The sequence below is a fragment of the Megalops cyprinoides genome, chromosome 10 (genome assembly GCF_013368585.1).
Source record: "Megalops cyprinoides isolate fMegCyp1 chromosome 10, fMegCyp1.pri, whole genome shotgun sequence".
Classification (NCBI taxonomy): Eukaryota; Metazoa; Chordata; class Actinopteri; order Elopiformes; family Megalopidae; genus Megalops; species Megalops cyprinoides.
In genome coordinates this window covers 26,649,428-26,672,646 of record NC_050592.1, presented here as the reverse complement: position 1 = coordinate 26,672,646, position 23,219 = coordinate 26,649,428, and the positions used below count along the sequence as shown (strand labels likewise).

Sequence of the window (23,219 nt, the reverse complement as noted above, 5' to 3'; positions counted from 1 at the left end):
GCATCCGGTCCCCGCGGAGCGCTCGCTGGCCAGTCGTCCATTAGCCGGCAGCCAGTGCCGCGGAGAGAGCAGATAATTACCTTTGAGTAACAGCTCTCCCTCTCTCGAAAAACACCCGCACAGCGCAGGTCCTCTCAACGAGGTGCAGCTCGTGTGAATTTGCTAACAGCCATAAATGTCACGCAGATTTTTCTCTCTAATCACAAAGTGGCAAAAACCGACCGGCTTCTGACCGGATTGTTGTTTCATTATTATTCTTGAATTGAACGTTTGAAGGATTTTGTCTTGCTTAATCGGGTTCTTTCTGATATCTTTAAAGTAACAAAACAACAAGGCTGTACTTAACAAGTGATGACAATACAGGCTACAGAGAATTGCCAGCAAGAACGAACTGACTGGTCAACTCAACAACTCGGAATGTTTTTCAATACATGCATGCAATTTTAAAAGTTGTTTCAAATAACTTTGAAATAAACAAGTGTACAAAAGTATAAAAGTTATATAACCAATATTTGGAGATTATAAACATAAGTCATCTTCTTTATCCATGGTGGAATTTCAGAGGAGATTTGCATTGCCATGTCCAATTAGCATACTATCAGCTGTCAACTCTGAGAAGATTGTACTGATGAATAATCATGAATAAATAAGCAATATTCATTAGGATGTTGAGTGAACTGCATTATTTATAATCAAAGTTGCTAATATTTTCACCAGCGACAGCTTTCAAAACAAGAGCAGACATACAGAAAATGTTTTTTTTAATTAGAATGAAATCTCAAAGTTAGAAACTTGAAAGATAAAAAAGAGCTTGTGCAGGAACTATAAAAATCTAGGCCAATTATTCCTTCTTGAGGGGCATATTCTAAAAGAAATAGCCAATGTCCATCCCATCACAGCATTAATAAGACAAGAAAGTGGTCATCGTTGAGTGTCAGTTCATTTCCAGTGTGGCCTAGTGCCTTGACTGATATATCTTTTAAGCACCCCCTACTAATTCATGTAGATACAGACAGACTTTCTTTCTCTCTCTGTCTCTCTCTCTCTCTCTCTCTCTCTCTCTCTCTCTCTCTCTCTCTCTCTCTATCTATCTATCTATCTATCTATCTATCTCTAACACACACATAAACACAGATATGTGTACACCTTCACCCACATTCACGTACAGGTCCTTAGGGAGACACACATATGTGCAAAGATGTATGCAAAAAGATCCTCATATACACACAAACACACACATGCATGCAACCACAAAAACATGCATGCACACAGACACACACACAGACACAGACACACACACACACACACACACACACGCACGCACACACGCACCGGTACATCACCCTGCCTCAGCCGGTAAAACTGGTGCTAAATAATGAACATGCCCCTGCTTGGCTTTTCAGAGTAGCTGGGTAGGGAGACAGTGTGCAGCAGCAGAGAGGGGAGCCCACCACCGTCCTCATTAAACACTGAAGTCCAGCAGACTCCACTGCTCCACTCACCACGGAGACAGGAGCTTGGAAAGGAAGGCATTACACAGCATACACCCAAACACGCAAACACACACTCCACTTAAAACCCCCAGCAAATGATGTCACAAGCACAACCTTCCAGAAATGCGATATTTGATTAGCGCACAGAACAGTTTATTATTTACTGCAATTTCAAAGGGCAATAGTGTTACCATTACAAAAATCCAATCAAATATGTTGATCGTGTTGATTACCCAATTTTTGTGGCTTTTGTCTAAATGACAGAATCTGCAAATATAATTAGTGCTGTAATAAATAGAGTGAGATAGCGGAAAACCAGTTGTCTCTGTTTGCCATTGTCTCCTGTGGTAAGTCCTCCAGCTGAACTTCAGCGCCGACGTGAATTCATTTAAAATGTATTGCAGAGCTGAATGATTAACAGTCCCTACCTCGATCTTTTCTCTTGATAAGTGCAGATTTTCAAATGCATGCAAATACAGGGGGGAAAGGGCACCTAAAGAACAGTAGATAGCTTTGTTTTGTGTATTCAGGTCTGATTAGAGATGTTTAATTAATGGATCTGCATTGAGGACTTCACAGATAGAGAGCAGATAGAGACAACTTTTTATGCATTTGTTTTACAGGCTACATCTTTCTGCATAAACAGAACAAAATATGTATAGATATATATAGCCAGGAGCCATACCAACTCATGTCTCGGGCTGGGTTCAGGTAGTACTGATTCGGTCTTGGTGTGTACTTCCAGTAATTTTAGGTGAAACTGGTGGATGTGCCGTTGGTATCTAAGTAGGGGGTAGTAATGCCTCTCTCAGTTCCCCAGTGTTGTGATAGAGACATTGTCATGTACAAGAATCCTTCAGATGAGACATTCAAGCAAAACCTTGACTGAATATGGTCATTAAGTCTACCTTGGTCCTCACAAAAATTTGGAAATTCCTCAGTGTCCTGTAGAAATTCCCACTCTTACTCTCTAAATCTGTCGATTGAATCACTGTCCAGTTTTAACTGTGTAATAGATTCCCTTCCTCTCCACCTTAGCTGATGCACAGTGAGCCTTCTCTCATGAAATGGCTACCCTGCCTAAATCAGGTGAGTGTTGAGTGATCATGTTGAGCACAGTGTGAATGGATAACATTGTAACCTATGCAAGTAAGTCTAAATAAAATGATCTGCTAAATGACAATAACGTGATGTAGTAAAAAGTTCTCAATACATACATGCAGACACAATTCATAATGAATGTTAATTTTTTATATTTATTCAATGAAAATCCATGATTTTGCCTCAATATCCATGTTCACATCTCTTTACACAACCAGCTCTTCCTCCTGCTTGAAAATCCTGAAGTTATTCTCCCATTTTATCTCATAAGACAGCAAAGGGGTACTTTGTGTACAGGTTAAGGGAGATGCACAGGTAACATTTACATTTACATTTATTTATTTAGCAGACGCTTTTATCCAAAGCGACATACAAAAGTGCATACAGTAAGTACAGCAACAGTACGGGGACGTACGGGTAACCATACCTCTTGTATATGTAGCTCTTCCTGTATGTTTGGATCTGTAAGCAAGACTGAGTGCTGGACTGGCACATGATGGACTGGCATGGCACACATCAAAATCAATCTGAGAGAAGTGGGCCGATGCAGCTCTTCAAACTGAACTGTGAGGAATGTTAGTGACACCCACTCTGCTTCTCTCTCTTTCCCTCTCTCTCTCCCTCTCTCTCTCTCTCTCTCTCTCTCTCTCTCTCTCTGTCTGTCTCTCTCTCTCTCTCTCTCTCTCTCTCCCTCTCTCTCTCCCTCTCTCTCTCCTCTCTGCAGTCCTGACACGCAGTGCCTTGTGTGTGTGTGCCAGCTCGGAGATGCGCTTATCTCTCTCCCACAATCCCTCTTGGCACTAAGGTCGACTCCCTGTGCCTTTCACACCTCCCGGCATGGCGTCCCAGCGGAGCTGCAGGGTTTTGCACATTCCGCCTCGCGCTGTTCGCCGGGGCGATATCTCTCCCCCCCCCAGCCCTGACAGGGCTGCATAATTCTGCTCCTCATGCATGAATATTTCACTCCTGGGTCTGTGAGACGGTTGTAATGAGAGCCCACACCGCAGCGGTGAGCCACCATGGCAAACAGAGCGCTGCTCTCCCCGCGCCTCTCCTCCAACCAAGTTCACTGGCGAAAGCCCGCAATCTCACATCCCTTGTAAGTTATATGAAAGACATACGAAATAGAACAGGCAGAATGACAACACTATGAGTTCACTGTAAGCAAACAATCCTGTGGAATAGCTCGCCATTTCAACTCCATCCCTTCTCTGTCCCTATAGCTACACACAGGGGTCAGAGCCGTAGTGAGAAGCAATGGTCAGAGCAGCGGGGTTTGGAAACAGTCAGGGCATTAATTCATAAATGCATTATTTAGTTATGACTCATGTATTCTAAAAAATGAAATGATAACCTGCATTATACTACCACTTTCAAAGGGAAGCTTAGCCTACATTTGAACTGTTGATTCAGTTTGCATTTCTGCTATGGATCTAATCTATGTTTCAAGTATTGATAGTCTTAATTCTCCTGTGGATCTGGTCCACATTTCTGGTGAGGATATAACGTACATTTCAGCTGTGGATTTTGTCCACACTTCCGCCACTGATTTAGTCCAAATTCCACCCACGCCCCTTCCTCCTCCCTTTCTTTTAAGGGTTCTGCAGAATATATTCAAATACTGACACCGCCACCCCACCACCCCCACACCCCCCAACATCCCCACCCCCAACACACACACACACACACGTGCACACACCTCTGAGAGACAATGGTCTCCAGCACTAGCCGCTGAGCTCAGACAGTGGAGGGCCCTGCCCTGCTGATTTGCCCACAGCAGAGACCCACTTAAATCTCACTCACCACAAACCAGACGCTGTGAACACAGTGCATTCATTTTGAGAATGCGAGGTATGTGTGATCCAGGCAAGTGCAATGGCAGCATGACTGCTTAACAGCCTCTGGCACTACAGCATTAGTTTTGAGTGTTTCACATTAATAGTGCTTCTTATTTTGTGTTCACACAAAAAAAAAAAGAAAAGAGAAAAGGTTTCCAGTGCGAAAATGTTTCCAAAATGATAACGGTGCTCTTTTTCATATAGCTCTGAGGTAAATAAAATGAGGTGTTTTAAAGCATTCAGGGGACGTTATTTAAATGCTGTCTGTCAGAGAAGCCTCCTCAGAAACTGCTAGTACCAGAGCGCTGCATTTGACAACAGAGCGGCTGTTTGAATAATGCCCCTCGTTAGCTAGCGGAGGGTATTTTTTCACCTGCGCCTGTCCCTGGTCATTTTGCACTGCAGTGATAGAGGAACATCTCTCCCGAGCATGAAGGTGGTCATAAATCTAAACATTCTAAAGTCTGTCCCCATGAGGCCAACACCCTCCTGTTTCCACTGATAGAACAGACTCACTCTGTATCCCGCACAAACCCCACTCCTAATACAGTTCTAAAGAACGCTGTATAAATAAAACTAATCCTTTTTTGTTGGTTTTTTTTTTTTTTTTTTTTTAAAGCAAAACCATTTCCAGTGCCAATTTTCTCGGTCAACAAGTAGAATAGTTTAGCTTTAAGACACATCCCTGTGGACAAACATTGTCTTTCAAAAAAAAAAAGAATAATAGTAGAAAATAAATTTAAAAAGCAGAGATTCATATTTTCCTTGCTCTCAGGAAGCCTTCATGGTTGCCGTGGGAGACTCGGTCGGGGTGTGGGCCCGTCAGCTTTTGTGACAGAGGTGCGGTGGCACGCGCCGGCCCCCCTGCAGCCGAGGCCCCCGCCGACGGCCCATCCGTCACTGCCAGCGAGTGTAAACACGCGGCGCAGAGAGGCGGTCTGCGGGAATTCGATAACGGAGAGTTCTCTCCTCCGCAGGCGTTCGGCGGGAGTGCCCCGTCACAGCTCAATCTTCCTCATCCCTGCTCCCCTCCTCCTGCGCTCCCGCTCTGTCCCGCGTCAGGGGGGTCAGCCTCTGCCGTGAGGATCGCCAGGACAGCCTCGTTACTGGATGCTCTCCTGGCCGCACTTTTGGTGACAAACTGAAGTTAAGCTTAAATAAGCCTTACAGGGTTTTGTCAGTGGGGAACTGGCCTATCTCTCTGTGAACGTGTCTGGCTTCAAAAGTAGGTAAAGTCTGCACTCCTCTTTCATTCTGGTGTCGCAGGACAAAGCAGAAATGAGCTCTTCTGAATAAAGGATAGCTATATGTGAACTGATTTGGGATCTATTTACAGATACCCTGCTGACAGAGAGTACACTATGCCAAATCAATCAGCTGACCATCACCACCAATTTCACGAAGAGCCAACCAGATAGGAGCAGAGTGTTTTATGTGAGGCGCTGTGTCCTGGAATCAAACAGGTGATGCATCAAAATGACAAATCACTTCAAGTTCCACTTGTTGATTGATTCCACCCACAAAATCACATTAGATTTAGTCATCACTGTGTTTGTGCCACTCATTGACCCTCATTATGTTTATGAGAATTTGTTGTGGCTATTTTACCACTTGAACACCAGCATGAAATATAACATATCCTTGTATTTTTTCGTGACAGTTGACAGAGGCTACTATATCTGCCTCTGTCAGGCACACACATAAAACACGCACACATACGCTCTGCACAGACACAAACACACACACACACGGACACACACACACACAAACTCAGGCTGTTCCATGGCCTGATCGGCGCAACATGTTTCTTGAGAAGCTGTGCATTGAAACGGGTTGCTATGGGGACTTGTGTAAGGGGCAGTCGCGGGGCAGAAATGCGCCGATCCCGTTTGCGACCCCTCCCCACCGGAAGTCAGAATTCAATTACTCCTCTGCAGCCCGGGTTTACCCGCAGGAGTAGGATCAGTGACATTTAAAAGTATGATTACTAATAAAACTAATAACATTTTGACTCCTTGGTAATGGACCAGTAGATTAGAAAATTTAGATTGCATTTAACTGCCTGTGGATTCTCATTAAAACAGTTGGAACTAGTTAGAAACAATAGGTAATTAAGAGTTTAATGAAGCATTCCACCGTTAGCGCGAGTCGACTGTTTCCCTCTCTGCTGGGACCCGCTCTTACTTTGCACTTATCCTACAGCAAAGCGACTCCAGCGTCTCGTTTGGGCAATAGGACATATTTAATTAGATTAATGAATTTTTACAGGCTCTCCAAGGATTTGGTGTGCTCCTCGCGATGACAGAGGAACAACAGATTATATATTAGAGGCTGGTGCTGCTCCAGGCAGCCCCGCGCACACTCGCGGGAGAGAGAGAGATGAGCGCGCCATTTGACAGGTACTGAGCAACCTGTCTCTGGAATTCTTCAAATTAAAATCTGGGATTGCATTTATTTATTTATTATTTTGACAAATTAGTATTTTGGGTTTACGTTTTGAGAGAACGCTACACTTGCATGTATGTATTTAAAACTCTGTTTAAAAATTCATGGACCCTTTTAACATGTGATCTTCGAGACAGTCAAGGAGAAGCCACCTATAAGCATAGCAGGGTTTTCCGGCAGCTGATCAGTACCTGCCAGAGACACACTGAAATGGAGTTATTACAGGACTCACTGCAGTAGTCATTCCAGCTTGCTTGCAGCTGCTGACCCGCACTGTGATGTATTCACCGAAACAGCTTCAGGGCTGTAATTTCTGAGTAAAATGCAGCGGCAAATCAGTGGTGCAAATTGATTCATATGTTTAAAACAAGCCGCATTCCGCTGTGAGCCCATAACAGCTTCACTGGAGCACTCGTATTATAAAAAAAAAGCTTTTTGTGGTCGTGCCCCTCTTCTCGAATGACGCGAGAGTAGAGAAACAAAGGCAATTAAAGTCACAGGTAAACCCTCTTGCATGATTACACAGCTCAGGTTCTTCATATAAAATACACAAATGTAGAAAGCACCTCCATTATTGGAAACGATTTTGCATGCAGCTAAAAGTCAATCATTTGTGTGGTCATCATAAGGATATTTTGAGGGAAAGGAGAAGGCACATGCAAACCTCTCATCTTTCCCTGAACCCCTGCTATGGGCAGTTTCTGCCACATGCAGACACACAGAGCACAATGGCACTTGAACATTGCACAACACTTCCCCAGATTCTGTGACTTTCCCCGAGAGGTCATTGTGACTTCATAGGACTGTCAACACAACACAGTGACCCAAAGTGGTTGTGCTGGGGCGGAGGCTGTGGCTATATCAGTGTAATATCTGCTCACTCATCATTTGCTGCTAGACACTAATTAATTACTGTTTTTTCTGCTTTTCTCCCCCTTTTTGACCCTGACTTTGGACTCTCAAATTAAACACATTAAGCTTGCCTCACGACAACATCATTTGCATTTGTGCAGGAGCATTAAAACACAATGAATTCAATTAAGATACACTGGTATACAGACAATGGCCTTTTCTCACTGCAGGTCCCATAATGCATCACAGAAGAGCAAATGCCAGGCATCTACCACTGATGTTACCTGAGGAAGTTAGGGGAGCCTGATGAGCCATTAGAGGGCGCTATTAATCAGTGTGACAAGGAAGCCCTGGCCAACGTACGCCACTCTCTCCTGGCAAAACAGAGCTCATTATGATGCACCAATATGCACTAGTGATCATTGTCTGCTAATGAATTAATGAATGATTTAATTGATTTTTTCCATGATTGGTAGAAATATGGATATTTTATTTAAGGATGTTGACACACTTTGATTCAGTGGAATGGTTCCTAAATCACAACAAAATCGGCATTTAGCTTTAAAAGTACCTCACAGAGTTTGATATCATATACATTTCGCACCTTAGTCCACTGTGAAGGTGAACATAATATTGTAATAATAATAATAATAATAATAATAATAATGTTTTTCCATGAGACTAGTTTTCATGTGGTTTAACACTGCCCTCTTTGGGTCTATATGCAAAAATGCTCAAATACTGTTTGGTTGAGGTACATGTATAAACACTCTCTTGTGTTTATACTCTCTCTCTCAAACATACACACACACACATACACGCACACACACACACATGAACATTTACAGCACTGGGCACCTGCACTGCCGTGGATGTACAGGTGAAGTGCAGGGCTGGTGAAGGGTTTATCAGCAAAGCAGGCAAGCCAGGGGAAACAGAGATAGTTGGTGCATAATAAGTAAGCACAGTGGAAGCAGGTACCAGAACACACTGGGAGACCTAGGCGACTGAGATCCCTGTATCATTATCACAATGATGTAAGTAGTAGAGGGTGTACACCCAGGTATTGATCCTGAATCAGCTTTTAAAAAAAGAAGTAGGAAAGTGTTGGTGTGCACTACTATGTTTACCTAGAATGCTGTAGGAATATTGAGAACTTAAGCGCAACATTACTGTAACCATACTGATAATATACAGATCTGACTTGCTAAACGCCTGTCTCAAATGTTCTAACGATCTACCATGCTTGATAATCATCTCATTGGTACCTCACCACAGTTGTTGATCAGTTACGCTTTCAGTTTTTGATCTTAAGGAAAATATGAGACATTCATATCCTCTTACTAATTGATGGCATCATTGCCTCAGTTTCTGAAACAAAGACATGAGTTGAAGCATTGTTTTCAATGTAAACTTTGAGTCTCCAGAAACAACACAAAGTCAAATGATTTTCTTGTAGTTTACAAACAACTGAATGAATGCACAATCCATGGGTCTGCTGATCTGTGTGTGTACCCAGATTACAGAGGTTCACCAACAATGATGCCGAAAACCTTCCACCAAGGGGCACCCCCTTCGGATGGAAGGGCAGTGTTTGCATGTGTATGTGTGCATATGTGTAGTTGCGCATTTGTGTGTGTGTGTATGTGTATGTGTGACAGAGAGCAAGTGTGTGTGTTTGTGCGTGCTGATGAAGAACTGAGCCAAATTCAAATCCACAGTGACGGGGATGAGTGACAGATGGCTGTGTGGAGATAGTCAAAACTCTGCTCTGAGCTCCAGACAAGGGGGCCTTGCCCTGCCCCCCCTTCCCCCCCAAACTGTGTTGTTGTGCAGCGTGCAATCCGTCCCCAATGAGCCCCGCTTTATGGTGTCCATGTCCTGGTCCCTTTGTCTCACTGTTTCTCATTTCTAAATGCAATCAAGTGTGACATGAACTACTTACCCTGGTGTCTGCTGCATCCGGGAGAAGCGGGCAGAATCTGAGCACAATAATCCAGCCTAATGCCAAGGAGTTTAGAGAGGCTTTGCCAACATCCCACCTTCTCTGAGAGAAAGGGGAAGATAAAGAGAGAGGGAAACAGAAGAAAGGAGCTCTTAAATTCATCCAGTCTCATTGGGATTGCTTAAGATTGTTTTAGAGCAAAACAATTAGGGTATTAAGGTATAAGCTGCCGAAGATCCGCAGAAATGAATGAAAGAGTGGTGGGTGAGATAATGGAAGGAGAGGAAGGGGAGTTATGACAGGAGCGGGAGGTGAGTCTGTCTGCTCTCAGAGCAACGTCAGTGCGGTGTGGTGAGTCTGTCTGCTCTCAGAGAGGTAGCAGAACAGTGTAGTAAGTCTGTCTGAGAGGTAGCAGAGCAGTGTGGTGAGTCTGTCTACTCTTCCTGAGGTACCAGAACAGTGTAGTAAGTCTGTCTGCTCTTTCTGAGGTACCAGAACAGTGTAGTAAGTCTGTCTGCTCTTTCTGAGGTACCAGAACAGTGTAGTAAGTCTGTCTGCTCGTTCTGAGGTACCAGAACAGTGTAGTAAGTCTGTCTGCTCTTCCTGAGGTACCAGAACAGTGTAGTAAGTCTGTCTGCTCTTTCTGAGGTACCAGAACAGTGTAGTAAGTCTGTCTGAGAGGTAGCAGAGCAGTGTGGTGAGTCTGTCTACTCCTCCTGAGGTACCAGAACAGTGTAGTAAGTCTGTCTGCTCCCAGAACGGTACCAATGCAATATGTTCAGTCTGTCTACTCTCCAGAAGTACCAAACAATGTAGTGAGACTGTCTACTCTCCAGAAGATACCAGAACAGCGTAGTGAGTCTGTCTGCTCTTCCTGGGATACCAGAACAGTATGGTGAGTCTGCCTGTGCAGTGCAGTGGGTCTATCCCAGCCCCAGGTCACACAGAGAACCTGCCACAAGCTTGGAGTGATAGCAGGAGCAATGGGCATGAGAGCTGCTGCTGGGCTGCTGAGGTTTGATTAACTGCGCTTACAGGCACGCTGTGCGAACACGCTGCGGACAACCTGCCTCGCTGCTTCTGAGTGAACAGGGCTGACATTCACGACTAATTTCTTTTTTATCGTTAAAATAAACAGTAAATACACAACATTCCAAGTAATGGCCATCACTGAACGATGAAAGATTTAATAAAAAAGGGTTTTAATGCCTGCTATGAGCTGAGAAGACTGACTGCTGAGATTTTACCACAGACAAACAGTCTGTGAACGTGTGATAATAGAGAAGTCAGTCCTGGGTTTAAGCGTAGAGAAGCCGTCTGTAAAGGTTTGACTATAGAGATGCAGTCTCTGAAGGTATGACCATAGCGAGCAGTGTGTTAAGGTTTGACCATAGAGAGCAGTTTGTGAAGGTTTGTCCATAGAGAGCAGTCTGCTGTGAAGGTTTGACTGTAGAGAAGCAGTCTGAAGGTTTGACCATAGAGAAGCAGTCTGGTGGTAGACACTGGCTGTGGTCCAGGCTGCAGGCAGCTGGAGAGGGTGAGGGCAGCTGGAACTCTCTGGATGCCAGTGACTGAGTAAAGATGTAATTAGTAAAGAAAACAGCATCACCTGCCTGCACAGGCCCCCTGAACCCCGCCTTCGCCGGGTGCGTCTGATCCCGGGCGCGCGGCTTCTGCTGGTCCACAGGTCTGCAGAGCCCGTCTGGCAGCAGAAGGCCGGTTCTGCTGGGTGATCAGATGACCTGTAGGTCACAGTGCAGTTGCCCTGGGGGAGGAAGGCAGCGTGGAGCAGATGGAGGCACTGTGTCTGCCAACCAGCCAGGGGCGTATGCACACACACACACACACACACACACACACACACACACACACACACACACACACACACAAACATACAGTGTATGACACACACACACGCATGCACGGACGCATGCACGGACGCACGCACACACACACAGTCATGACAGATCATGACATATACACACACGCACACATATGCACACACTGACGTGTGCCATTTGTATTTTTGCTCGTTAACAAAGCTCTCAGGGTGTATGCAAAAGCATTTAGCTTGACTGATAAATGGTTCACTATTGTGAAGCAAACAAGCTTGTAGCAATTATTTTAATAGTGATAGTTTAGTGAATCCATTCTATGTCAGTGATTTTATTTCATACACCTAGGCTTCTTACAGAATGCTACCATTTCTACATTCAGCACTGCTAACTGACCTTTGACCCCTGAGAGGGAAGGTTGGGCTGTGAGAGAAATAGCAGGAAGATGTGATCTGAAATTTCTGCTGACATTATAACAGAGTAATATCACAGCGTGCATTCTAAACAGTGAAATAAGAGTGTGAATTCTGAGCAAAGCAATATCACAGTGTGAATTCTGAAGAGTTTAATAAGACTGAGTGTGACTTCTGAGCAATACAATATCACAGGATGGATTCTGAACAGTGAAATAAGACTGAGTGTGACTTCTGAACAATGCAATATCACTGTGTGAATTCTGAACAGTTTAATAAGACTGAATGTGAATTCTGAACAGCAAAATAAGACTATACTAAGAAATTGGAAATAGAATGTGAAATCTGAAACACATCAATACCAAATTCCTCATGGACTGGTGACTGAAAAAAACAGCCAATCAATCCCCGGAAACCAACAACAAATCTCCTATCGACAAATTGATCAACTGCCATTTACAAATAGTGCAAGATAATCACTTCTGATTAACCTTAAAACTGATACAAACGTACCGTTTTCTGAAACACTACACTACACACCCCGAGAGCAGGTACACTCAGAGAGTGTGTGTGAGTGTGAGTGAGTGAGTGTGTGAGTGTGTGTGTACACATAACGGTGGCAGTGTTGGTTGCCACCATCTCCTCCAGGCCAGATTGACAGATGCTGCAGTGTTTATCTGTTGACTTGGTGTAATTTGTTTGCTCTAATTTGTTTTGATACCAGGGGACTTTCCTTTTTAATTTCGCTCTCTTTGCCCCTTAGTGCGGAGCTCAGAGAGAGAGAGAGAGAGGAAGGGAGAGGTGGGGCGAGCACAAACCCAAATTAAAAAGAGCTGCAGATTGTTTTAAGCTCTGGCTGCCCTGTCGGGCCCAAAGGCCTCGCTCACAGGCTGCACCTGCTCCGTCCCGCGGGACCCTGGTTCCTGATCCGTGGCCCTCCTTCTCCCTCTCCCTCTCCCCGCGCAGTGCCGCCGTCTCCCGCTCCATCACGCCTCCAGCGCCTGGCAGCCCCTTAATCAGCTGGACCACTGCCATTCGTCAGCATGGAGCCCGGCTCAGAGCGCGCACACACTGCACACACACGCACGCCCTGCATGCTCTAAACACACACACACACAATGTGCACACACGCACACACTACACACTACACACACACACACACACACACACACACACACACACACACACACACTATGCATGCTCTACACACACAATACACGCACATATTCACACAAACACTATACACATTCCACACAGACACACACACACATACACACAGACTTATACTGAGGCACACACATTGAAGCAAATTAAAACACTCACATATACAAGCACTTTCATATGAAGCACACACACATGCACACAGACATAGACAGGCAGACTATAGATCATATACATTCAATCATGCACAAATACACAATCACACACAATCAAACAGTAAAAAGGTAGACATTAGTAATCTCACAATAATCTCACAATATTAAACATATTAAGTACAGCCCATCAGCCGTCAGGAACTATTTTTCACCATACTATTTCTTATGGATAACCTTAAAAACAATAAATCAGTGCGCTTCAGAAAGCAAATATTAAAAACCATGCAGTCTTGGTAAAATTGCCACAGCTATGTTTAATTAAATAGCTACCAGATATTTTTACACAGTCTTAATCTCTGGTTGTGGTACATTCATTATAATTCATTATTACATCTTATCTTACAAGGGTTTCATTTAATGTACAGTTTTGTACACCTATGTACAGTACAGTGCTGTGACAGACACAACACTGATTGTGTGAAAAGGCTCTATAAACTAGTAGACCTGTCATGTACACGATTTGATGGGTGGAAACAGTATTAGAAAGAAGACTCCAGATTGTATCAGCTGCCTCTAACTGAGACACTCACAGGGCGTGCCTACATGACATACAGACATACAGGAACCTACAGGGGTCAGAATAATAAGAGTTCTGCTCATAGGCTCTTAGATTCACAATGAAAATATTTAATATGAAAACATATGCTGTAGCACACACACATACACTCTGATGTTTTTTTTTTTTGAGTGACTGGTCTATCTGGCATAAGGCCTTCTCTCCATCTCATGTCATTAACACCATAGGAGATGGAGAAATAAAACTAGAAAAATATAATTTGAACAAACATTTCTATCCCCAGTGTAATAATGGTAAACTTAACAAAGCGAGTAATTAGCAAATCAGTACATAGAAACACTCTGAGAAGTCAAGTAAAAAGGCAGTTGTATTGACTGGTTTCTGAGGGGTGTGCATGCATGCATCCCTCAGTAGAAACACAGGGGGAAACATTATGGTCACTCACAGTCACAACTAAAGAGCAACATTAAAAGTACGTCGACCCAGTGACTCACAACGTTAACTGCATATTTAATATCTTCCTGAATGTGTGTGGTTAATGTCACACTGAATGCATATTTCACATCATTCTGATTGTGTGTGGTTACAGTTACAGTAAATATAGGGTCACGGTTACCCTACATTTAACATTGTTCTGGCTGCAAGTGTTTCAAATCATTCTATGTGTTTACTCTCACTCTGAAAGTGTGTGTTTAATGTCACACTGACCGCGTTACATTGTTCTAACCATGTTTGTTTAGCATTACACTGATCATTTTCATAACAATACTCTGAACGTGTGTAACGTTACTCTGATCGTGTATGTTTAACTTGTGTTTGTCTCTCTTATGGGAATGTGCCGTATGTTTCACATGCCGCCACATTCACTCTGTGATTCCAGTCAAAGGACTACAGTACCTGAAGCTGTGGAAAAATATCATAATATTGCATCATTTTCATCGTTGTATTAATTTTGCAACCAGACAGCAGTGACCCCTCCTCCTGACCTCTCACCCTGCCCTGGTGTTGCTCAGTGGCACACACTGATTGGCTGAGAGGGCTTGTCCCACCTCTGGGTAAGTGACCCAAGCCCAGTGGCAGAGGGCGTGGCCAGCAGGGGTGGGGTTAACACTTGCACAGATCCTGGTCAGAGCTATCCGTGTCGGTATCCGCGCCGGTATCGGAGTTGGACAGCGACGGCCCGCTGCAGTCTGTGTCCGTCGTGTGGGAGCAGGAGGTGCTGCTCTCCGCCGTCTCCTCCTCGTAGGTCTCAGTGTGAGAGTACAGGTCGAAGTCCAGCGGCCGGGACAGCGCCCCGCTGTCCTCGCTCAGCTCGTCCGAGCAGAAGTCATCGCAGTCCACGTACCACTCCGGCCAGAACCTCCGGCGCATCCGCTCACAGTACATGGACAGGTTTATCAGCTCTCCTGCAGACAGGTGACAGCCGCAGTGCCCGTGATTTTTGCTAACTCCCCGATGTCCCTGTAGGCTAACGAGTCTGCACCAAACTCTACAACAAAGTCTAGAGCCTGTATGGGATACGACTCTGTATATTCAGCTAATCTACAATGAGCTTATCACTCCAGGGAGAGAGGTACACCCTCAATGGGCAGTGTCAGTCTCTTGCTGATCTGTCCATTGCATGAAATGCCCAAATGTTGTTGACTTCCAGCTATTACTGAAAAACTCAACAGATTCCCTCAGCTTGCACAGGAAAGAAGAAGCTCTGCTTGTGCAATTCTCCAGTACTTAAGGAACATGCATCTTTTTGTCTTACCTCAGAACACAGTTTGGGGCTTGGTAGAATCAAGGATGTTTAGACCTTCTTTTTGAGAATTCAACTGTTTTTTTTTAATAGTTTATCTTTTTAATAAGAAAACCAATATTTATTTTAGAGCTTTGATTATCCCGTGTCTCAACATGTATTAAGGACGCTCTAACCGTCTGCCACACACTACTGAACACCACAGTTGAACTAAACAGACTGTTAGCACCATCTAGTGGAGAAAATATTAACCTACACTTGGGCAGAATATGTTAGTCCTCAGTATGACCAGTAGAGGGCAGTTTCCCCCTCGACATCTATTGTACAGGCTATGCACTATACAGTAAAGGCCTTTGGGTATTGGCTCTTTTTTATTTCGGCTTTTTGTAATTTACATTCTGTAAGCAAAAGTATCAAAAACAGCTTGTAATTTTGGAGTCATTTCCAACAAGTGATTATTGTTAGGAGAAACAGAAAAATAGTATAAAATAGTATCTGTGCTGGTTAAAGGTTGATGGTGAATTAGTGAATAGATTAAAAAAGTATCGTATGGTAGGGTAAGTGAGTCAAGTGAACAGGTATAATAGGGAAAGAAGTGAGTGTTGCCACATGGGAAAGCAAGTTAATGTTGTAAGCTAGGGCAAATAATGCAATAAATATATAGAGTAGGACAAACAAAAAGGACACATGAAGCAATAAATATATAAAGTATCTTATGGAAGGGCTGGTGAGGTAGAAAAGCTAGTACATACATATGCATATAAATAATAAGGAATACGTGATGTTGCAGTGTATAGCATAGTGTTGTAGTGCTACCACCAGTAGTACTGCATATGACATGTTACCAGTTCAGTAAGACATGGTGCAGCAGGCTATGTGATGAGGCTGATGTGGATGGGTATATTATAATACATTCTGGCTACATTGGGAGGGAAAAGCCATAGACATGACATGTACATTGTATAATATGCAATATGATACCATATGATATAATGGGTCAGTGTTATAATAGGTATATTCTAATTTTTCAACAAAACTGAATCGTTCTGTAACATGCAGAGTTTCTGCATGATTCTGCAAGATTTTCTTATGGCATTTTTGAGGCATTGAGTGACCTCATTACTGAACAGGAAGTGAAACAGTCAGTGACCAATGGTCACTTTCTTACCTTGTTTGGCCAGCTATCGAAACTTGGTCATTCAACACTTCTATTATTGTGACTCTTCGTATGGCTTTTGCTTGTGCTGTACTCTGCCTCACTTGCAAGTCGCGTTGGGTAAAAGGGCCTGCCAAACGAATGAATGTAAACAGGAAGCGGGGCGGTGAGTCTCCTCACCTTTGATGAGCTGTTCGGGCCGCGTGCCCGGCAGCGTCCACATGGCCTGAGCGAGATGCCCGAACACTGTGGCGTCCACAGTCGACATCTTTGGTCCCATGATGTACTTTTTATCACCTGCAGCGAGAAACACACGGGCAAAATGTCAATTATCCTCATATATCCACAGGACAGGGACATAATAAAGTGTTACAGGACCGGTGCTGTTCATATTGAACTCACTGTAAGAGTTAATGTAGTAAAGAATAAAGCAGCGCAATGATCCATCTGTTTCTATGCTGTGCCTCAGACACAGGCTGCAGTACGCACCTTCCACCAGCAGATGGAAATAGTGGGCAGCTGGGGCAGTCACATACTGTACTGAAGAGTGAAGCATTAACATTGGAAAAACTATCAAGACAGAAAACCCTCGGAACTGACTATGCCAGAAACCGCAGTTCATTAAATCCAACAGGATCCAGGGACCTGTGTTATAGGAGGAGGCCTGGACTATAGTTCTCTTTGCCTCCCTAATCCTGCACCTGCCCCCTATCCCCCCAAAGCCCTCCACCGTCCTACCCAGCAGGGTGGCCAGTGTGCGCATGTCTCTGTCCATCAGGGCGTGGAGCTCGTCCCTGGAGAAGCGGCCGATGCCGTGGCCGTACATCTCGCGCTTCACGATGCCACTGGTCAGGTGACTCAGGACCCACTTCAGCAGGCCGCTGAGGGGCCCGCTCACTGGCAGCATCTTCTGCGTCTCCTCCAGGTTATCCACCCACTGACTGTGCACTATAGTCCTGAGGAGTGCGTGCACACACACCCACACACACGCACACACACGTGCACACACACACACACACACGCACACACACACACACACAACACGCACACCACACACACACAGACACACACACACACACACACACACACACACACATGCGTTATTACCATTCACCCACTGGCTGAAAACTCATACGTATAGTAATCAAGTAACTATACAGAAAAGTTAACATTAATTAAATCAGGAAATACAAAGAAACAAATTGAGCAATTTTGGTAAGGAAGATAGCATGCTGATATACAATGCACACACATGAATAATACACTAATATTGCCTTGGTTGTAATCTTACCATCATGGGCCCATGACAAAATGCTTACAGTATACAAACATGCACTGAGTTACTCAAAGGTATAAATCATATATTCTCCCAGCAGAAACAGCCCTTCCACTCAACTTCACACACACTAAAAATAGCCATTATTCCAAACAAATGTTACCCAAATGTCCTCTACTCTATCAATTAACCAGGACCTGTGGTTTATTGTTCTAGCATCTGAGCAAAATGTGCTCTGCCCAGAGTTCTGTGTCCTGAACTAAGCCTATGGTATGTACTCCACCTATGGTGGGAAACGACATGTTAGTGTTTTTCATCCATGTCCCATGGTCACACTGCTGCTTAATCTGAAACTCAAAAGTCTAAAGTAATACCAGTATCACAGACTAATATTATTACTATTAGTAATAGTAGCTGTTGTAGTTTAGTAGTAGTAGTAGTACATAAAAGGTGCAGAGTGAGACTGATGACCACATCACTGCTACCAGTTATTTCACAAGAAATGTTATAAAATAAATGCACACAGACAGCAAAAGGATTAGCAAAAGAGAAGATCTGCTGATAGAGGAGAAACTCAGCATCAACAACTCACTATATTTGCAGTCCCCGCTATTTCACTTTCTTATTGTTTTCAATGTATGATCTAGCCCAGGGACACAATAGGGCACTAAATTTCAATGTGAAATTTCAAGCAGTCACTGCAACCCAGTAAACCTATAAATAATTCAATCAATAACCATATGTCAACCTAAATATAGCACACCACACGGAGAGACACAGCGACAGATAAATTGCATGAGACAAGGTGACAGAATACATGCATGAAGACATGTATGCAGTTCTCTGTATTAATGACTCTGTGCTGGCATATCTATGATCAGGTAATAAATCCGATGATAACGTCAAAATAAATTTGTTACCAAAGCAACAGAGTCTTCCCCCTGAGCCAGGGTCCAGCAAGAGAGAGAACAGGCCTTGGAATGCCTCCGTGACTCGTCCAGCTCAATTTCACACTTATCAGGTTCCCCTGCCTCTAACTTATATCTTCTCACCTTCTCTACGTGTGTGATTCATCAGTATGTGCATGTGTGTGACTCACCCCTCTGTGTGACTCACCAGTAGAAGTGCTCCTCCACCATTTTGGTGATGGCCCGGGAGATGGCCCTCTCCTGGGGACTCAGGCCCTTGTTGAGGTTCACTCCCAGCTTCTCCTCCAGGAAGTCGATGATGAACTCTGTCCCTGACACCTGCTGCTTGTTGTACTCAATCCAGGGCATCTTACCTTGGGGAGACAGCTGCCCATCAAAATAATTCTGCAGAAAGACAGCACTCTGTGAAATTCCCATGAGATATGACCATGTAAATACAACAGAGATTTGGTTTTATCTCAGTGGTAAGGTGGAGGAAGGTGCCAGCACACCTGGTAGGGCAGGTCTGCCATCCGCAGGTACGTCTCCATCTTCAAACAGAAGGGGGAGAGGCTGGGGGCCCCACTCCTGGGCCTGGAGAACTGGTGGAGGATGATGGCGTCGCTGGAGTCCATCTCCTGCTCCTTCCTGCAGAATAACAGACAGCACAGCTCTCTCAGCACAGTGACAGGAGTGAGAGGGTGAACGCTGTGAAGTTAGTGTTTACAGTAACTGACCACTCCCACTATCTGACTCAATCAATTTCTCTCTGACTGTTTGAAATCAGCTCTGCCTGGCAGCCAGCATTACTTACAGGGCTGAGAGTGACAGTTTGTGAAGTGAACATTATGTGATGACCCATTTGGCTTTCCATCCATGGATAAAAGACCACTTCTCTGAGGACATATCAACAGGATAACCCCCATCTACAAACACACATAAACATACACACTCACAGACACACACACACACACATACACGGACCAGCACACGCACACACACACACACACATATGTATGTATGTATACAGACAAACACATGTGGTAATACATAGTAATACATTGTATACATAATAATAAGAAGAATATAAGAGAAAAAAGAACTGGAGAAAGTCATTAACTAATGGAGATATACCCTAACTAGATAATGGATATATGAACAGTGGCAAGCACTTCCACAACACGATAGTTTATATCAGCAAGGGCTGATGTGCACTCCAAGGGAGATATTACTCAAATGTAGGTGGGATAAAAGAAAGCCCTCGTTACAAACACCAACTCCTTCCACACTGCATTGGCCTTACTCATGATTAAACACTTGTGTTATAAACATTGGTGTTCATAATAAACCTGGTGATGTCATTTGAAATCACAGGGAGCTCTTCAGTTCCTCCACTCTGTGTGTTTGTCCTCAGTAGTTGCTGGTGAATTGAAGCAGCAGACATTACCTTTGTGTCACAGATGCATCTTCCTGACTTTCATGCCCAGTTATCAATGGAAATATTGTGTAAATAAAGAAAACACATTCAACTGCGATCGACCACCTTCTACATGGGGGACCATGGGCTCCCTTTTCTTGTCATTGGTTCCAGTTCCAGCTCCAACTTCCAGACACTCTCCAGACCCCACATTAACTTCTACATGCCCTTCATTCCAGTTCAGACTGCCAAAGTGTCATAGCCCCAACTGTCGAGTTTTACGCAGCACACACTGAAACATTTCCGTGAAATGCCTTCTGTGATATGTTGAATAAACTCAGATTTTACTGTTATCAATTAATTATATTGCTTCAATTTGTTCTTCCAAACTGAGAACAGATGGGGAAAATGAAAGGATTGAACAGTTCTGGCTGGCAGCTGAATTAAGACGATTAAATCAGACAAGTGAATAACTGTAAACTTTGGACTGAAAAACCGAATTGACCGCCACCACGTGGCTGAAGAATGAAAACGCAGCTTAATGTTCACAAAGTGAAATATTTAGCAATGGACCTTAGAGGGTGGAGTGAAAGAGGCTTAGAGCTATATGAGGAGAGCTACTTGTAGAAGCGAGTGTCTAACTGAGGTTGCTGTTCAATGCTTCTCTTTGCTGTGAGGGTACCACTGTCCACAGGACAGTGCGGCGCTGTTTATATGATAATGGTTCTGAAATGTCTCCCAAGGGCTTAGTTTAATGGACAGGTTCATAAACCCGCAGTTGAACATTAAAAACAAGTTAATTATAAAGCTAACCCCTAGTAATGATATTTTTGGGAGTAGAACCATATCCATGTTTTAAATTGACCATGCCTGATATTATGTTTCCTAAAGAGTTTGAGCAGACCTTACAATGAATCTTTAAGAGATGAGACAAAGAGAAGTTTTTACATTTGTTCACCAAAAAAGTTTATAAATGTGGCTCTGAAATGTGTACTTTCAATCATGGTCATCAATGTTTAACCAAGACTTTTTAACCTTGCAAAAAATCAAAAATGTTTCAAATGACTGTCAGTTCAGAGTCAGTGTTTTCATTCTACAGGACTACATAACATTAAACTAAATTAAAATAAATATGGCATAAAATAAAAATGTTCAATATTATAATCTGGTCCATGAAAGGATCTGTATCTAGACTGAATTACCGAGGTGTCGAAGCAAAAGCAATTGCTGTTACTGGTAATTTAAATCCTCCATGGCGTACTGTTGTGAAAAATTTATACCATTCATTAGATTCACAACAGTGTTCAAAATTAACAGCAGATGTCAACTAATCCCAAAATCTCTAAAACCGTTGTGCAGAGTCACTCTCCCAATCTCAATCTGCCACTGTGCACTGCAGTTAGCCATTTTATCTGAAGGACCAGGATTGCTCGCTCGAGAGTTCGATAAAGGTCGCGCTAGAATATTAGACTGACTACACTGCCACCGTGATGGGTACAGCCACAGGTGACATTCCAAAGACACGGGCAGTATTTGAGCTCGTATCCAGACACGTTTAAAACATGATTAGTTCATGGTTATTGCTCCAGCAATTATTACCACAAGTAAACATGTCGGCGTGAGTAGCGATATGAGGCATCACAGAGTTAGAGGGTTAGGTCACGTGACATATCGTCGGTGAATGAAAGGATGGTTTTATAGGAAGCATTTCATAAACTCTCATCCCGACAGTGTCTAGCTGTCATTGCCAGTTACTCCTGTGAGTACACGATGTACCGCTAACCCCCATTCAACCCTGTCAAATTTAGGTATAATCTTTATTACAGAAAATTAGTGCAGATATTATTAGAACATCACTAACTCGTGGTAATATTGACACAGCTGCCTATATCATCTGCTGTAGGGATACAGAATGATTGCATTTAAAATAACTGCACGATACTTCATACTTTCGTAAGATCACACAGAACACATAAACATACCATACGGGAATGCTTATTTGACACCCTCCGTGTTTATTCTACCTGATAGCCAGCAGTTCGTGGAGGAGGTAGGCAGCAGCGGCGAGTAGGGCACCACCGGCCAGATACAGGGTTTTCCTCCACCAGGAGTCGGACCCCAGCCCCGACATGATCCCGCCGTAATCCTGCAGGGGGAAGGCGACGATATACCCGTAAAAAGAATAGTATTCATCGGAGTCACAGAGCCCGAAGGAGAAGCTCTGATTGTGCCCAAGATCAACCACGCACGGCCGGGACGAGGCGAAACCAACTCCCCAGTACATCCTTCCTCTGAATCGCCTCCTGCTTGCGCACGCTGTCCCTTTTCGGCTTCATCAATAGGGCCCACCGGTGTTAATACATACTCGTATGGTTTGTGGAAAAATTAGACTAAGACAGGACAGCGGCTCCCGTGGTAATGGTTCCCGCATCGTGATCAGTGGTCTCGACAGGCGCTCGAAGCCTTTGTGCGTTCCAATGGAAATGCGTGATGTCACCGAGACTGTGCCGGTGCGCACTCCCTCAAAGGGAGAGTGAAGCTCAGAGGAAAACAGCACCTCAGTCTGACAGGAAATCCTCCTGGCGAAAAGCTGAGTGCTTTTTTTTCCAGTAATATCGCATTTTATAGAATAGTAATGTAACATTAAAAGTAGGCATTTATCCAGGCCACTTAGTCTAATAAATAAAGTTATTTAACTCTATAGATTGAATAACAAAAACCGAGCACTAACTATTATTACAGAAAGTACAATGCATAGTTTATATTAAAAAATAACAAGTAGACTGTATGTAATCACCTTCTTCCACGGGATACGGAGCGTGGTGATAGCATTATAGAAGATGACAGATAAAATTATCAAGCATGTCTAATTCGATGGGAATTGGTTCAGTGCAATGAAGTTA

General features: G+C 43.7%; 1 protein-coding gene across 1 annotated transcript; it reads right to left on the bottom strand.

Annotated features, from left to right (window-relative positions):
- Positions 1-13,768: 13,768 nt before the first annotated feature.
- faxcb (failed axon connections homolog, metaxin like GST domain containing b) lies at positions 13,769-22,798 on the bottom strand. The gene is made up of 6 exons (XM_036539260.1): positions 22,341-22,798; positions 19,412-19,547; positions 19,108-19,304; positions 17,454-17,671; positions 16,896-17,012; positions 13,769-15,221 (listed from the first exon to the last, which is right to left on the bottom strand). Exons 1-6 carry the CDS (start codon positions 22,598-22,600, stop codon positions 14,920-14,922), a joined length of 1,230 nt encoding a protein of 409 aa, XP_036395153.1. The 5' UTR covers positions 22,601-22,798; the 3' UTR covers positions 13,769-14,919.
- Between the last annotated feature and the right edge of the window lie 421 nt (positions 22,799-23,219).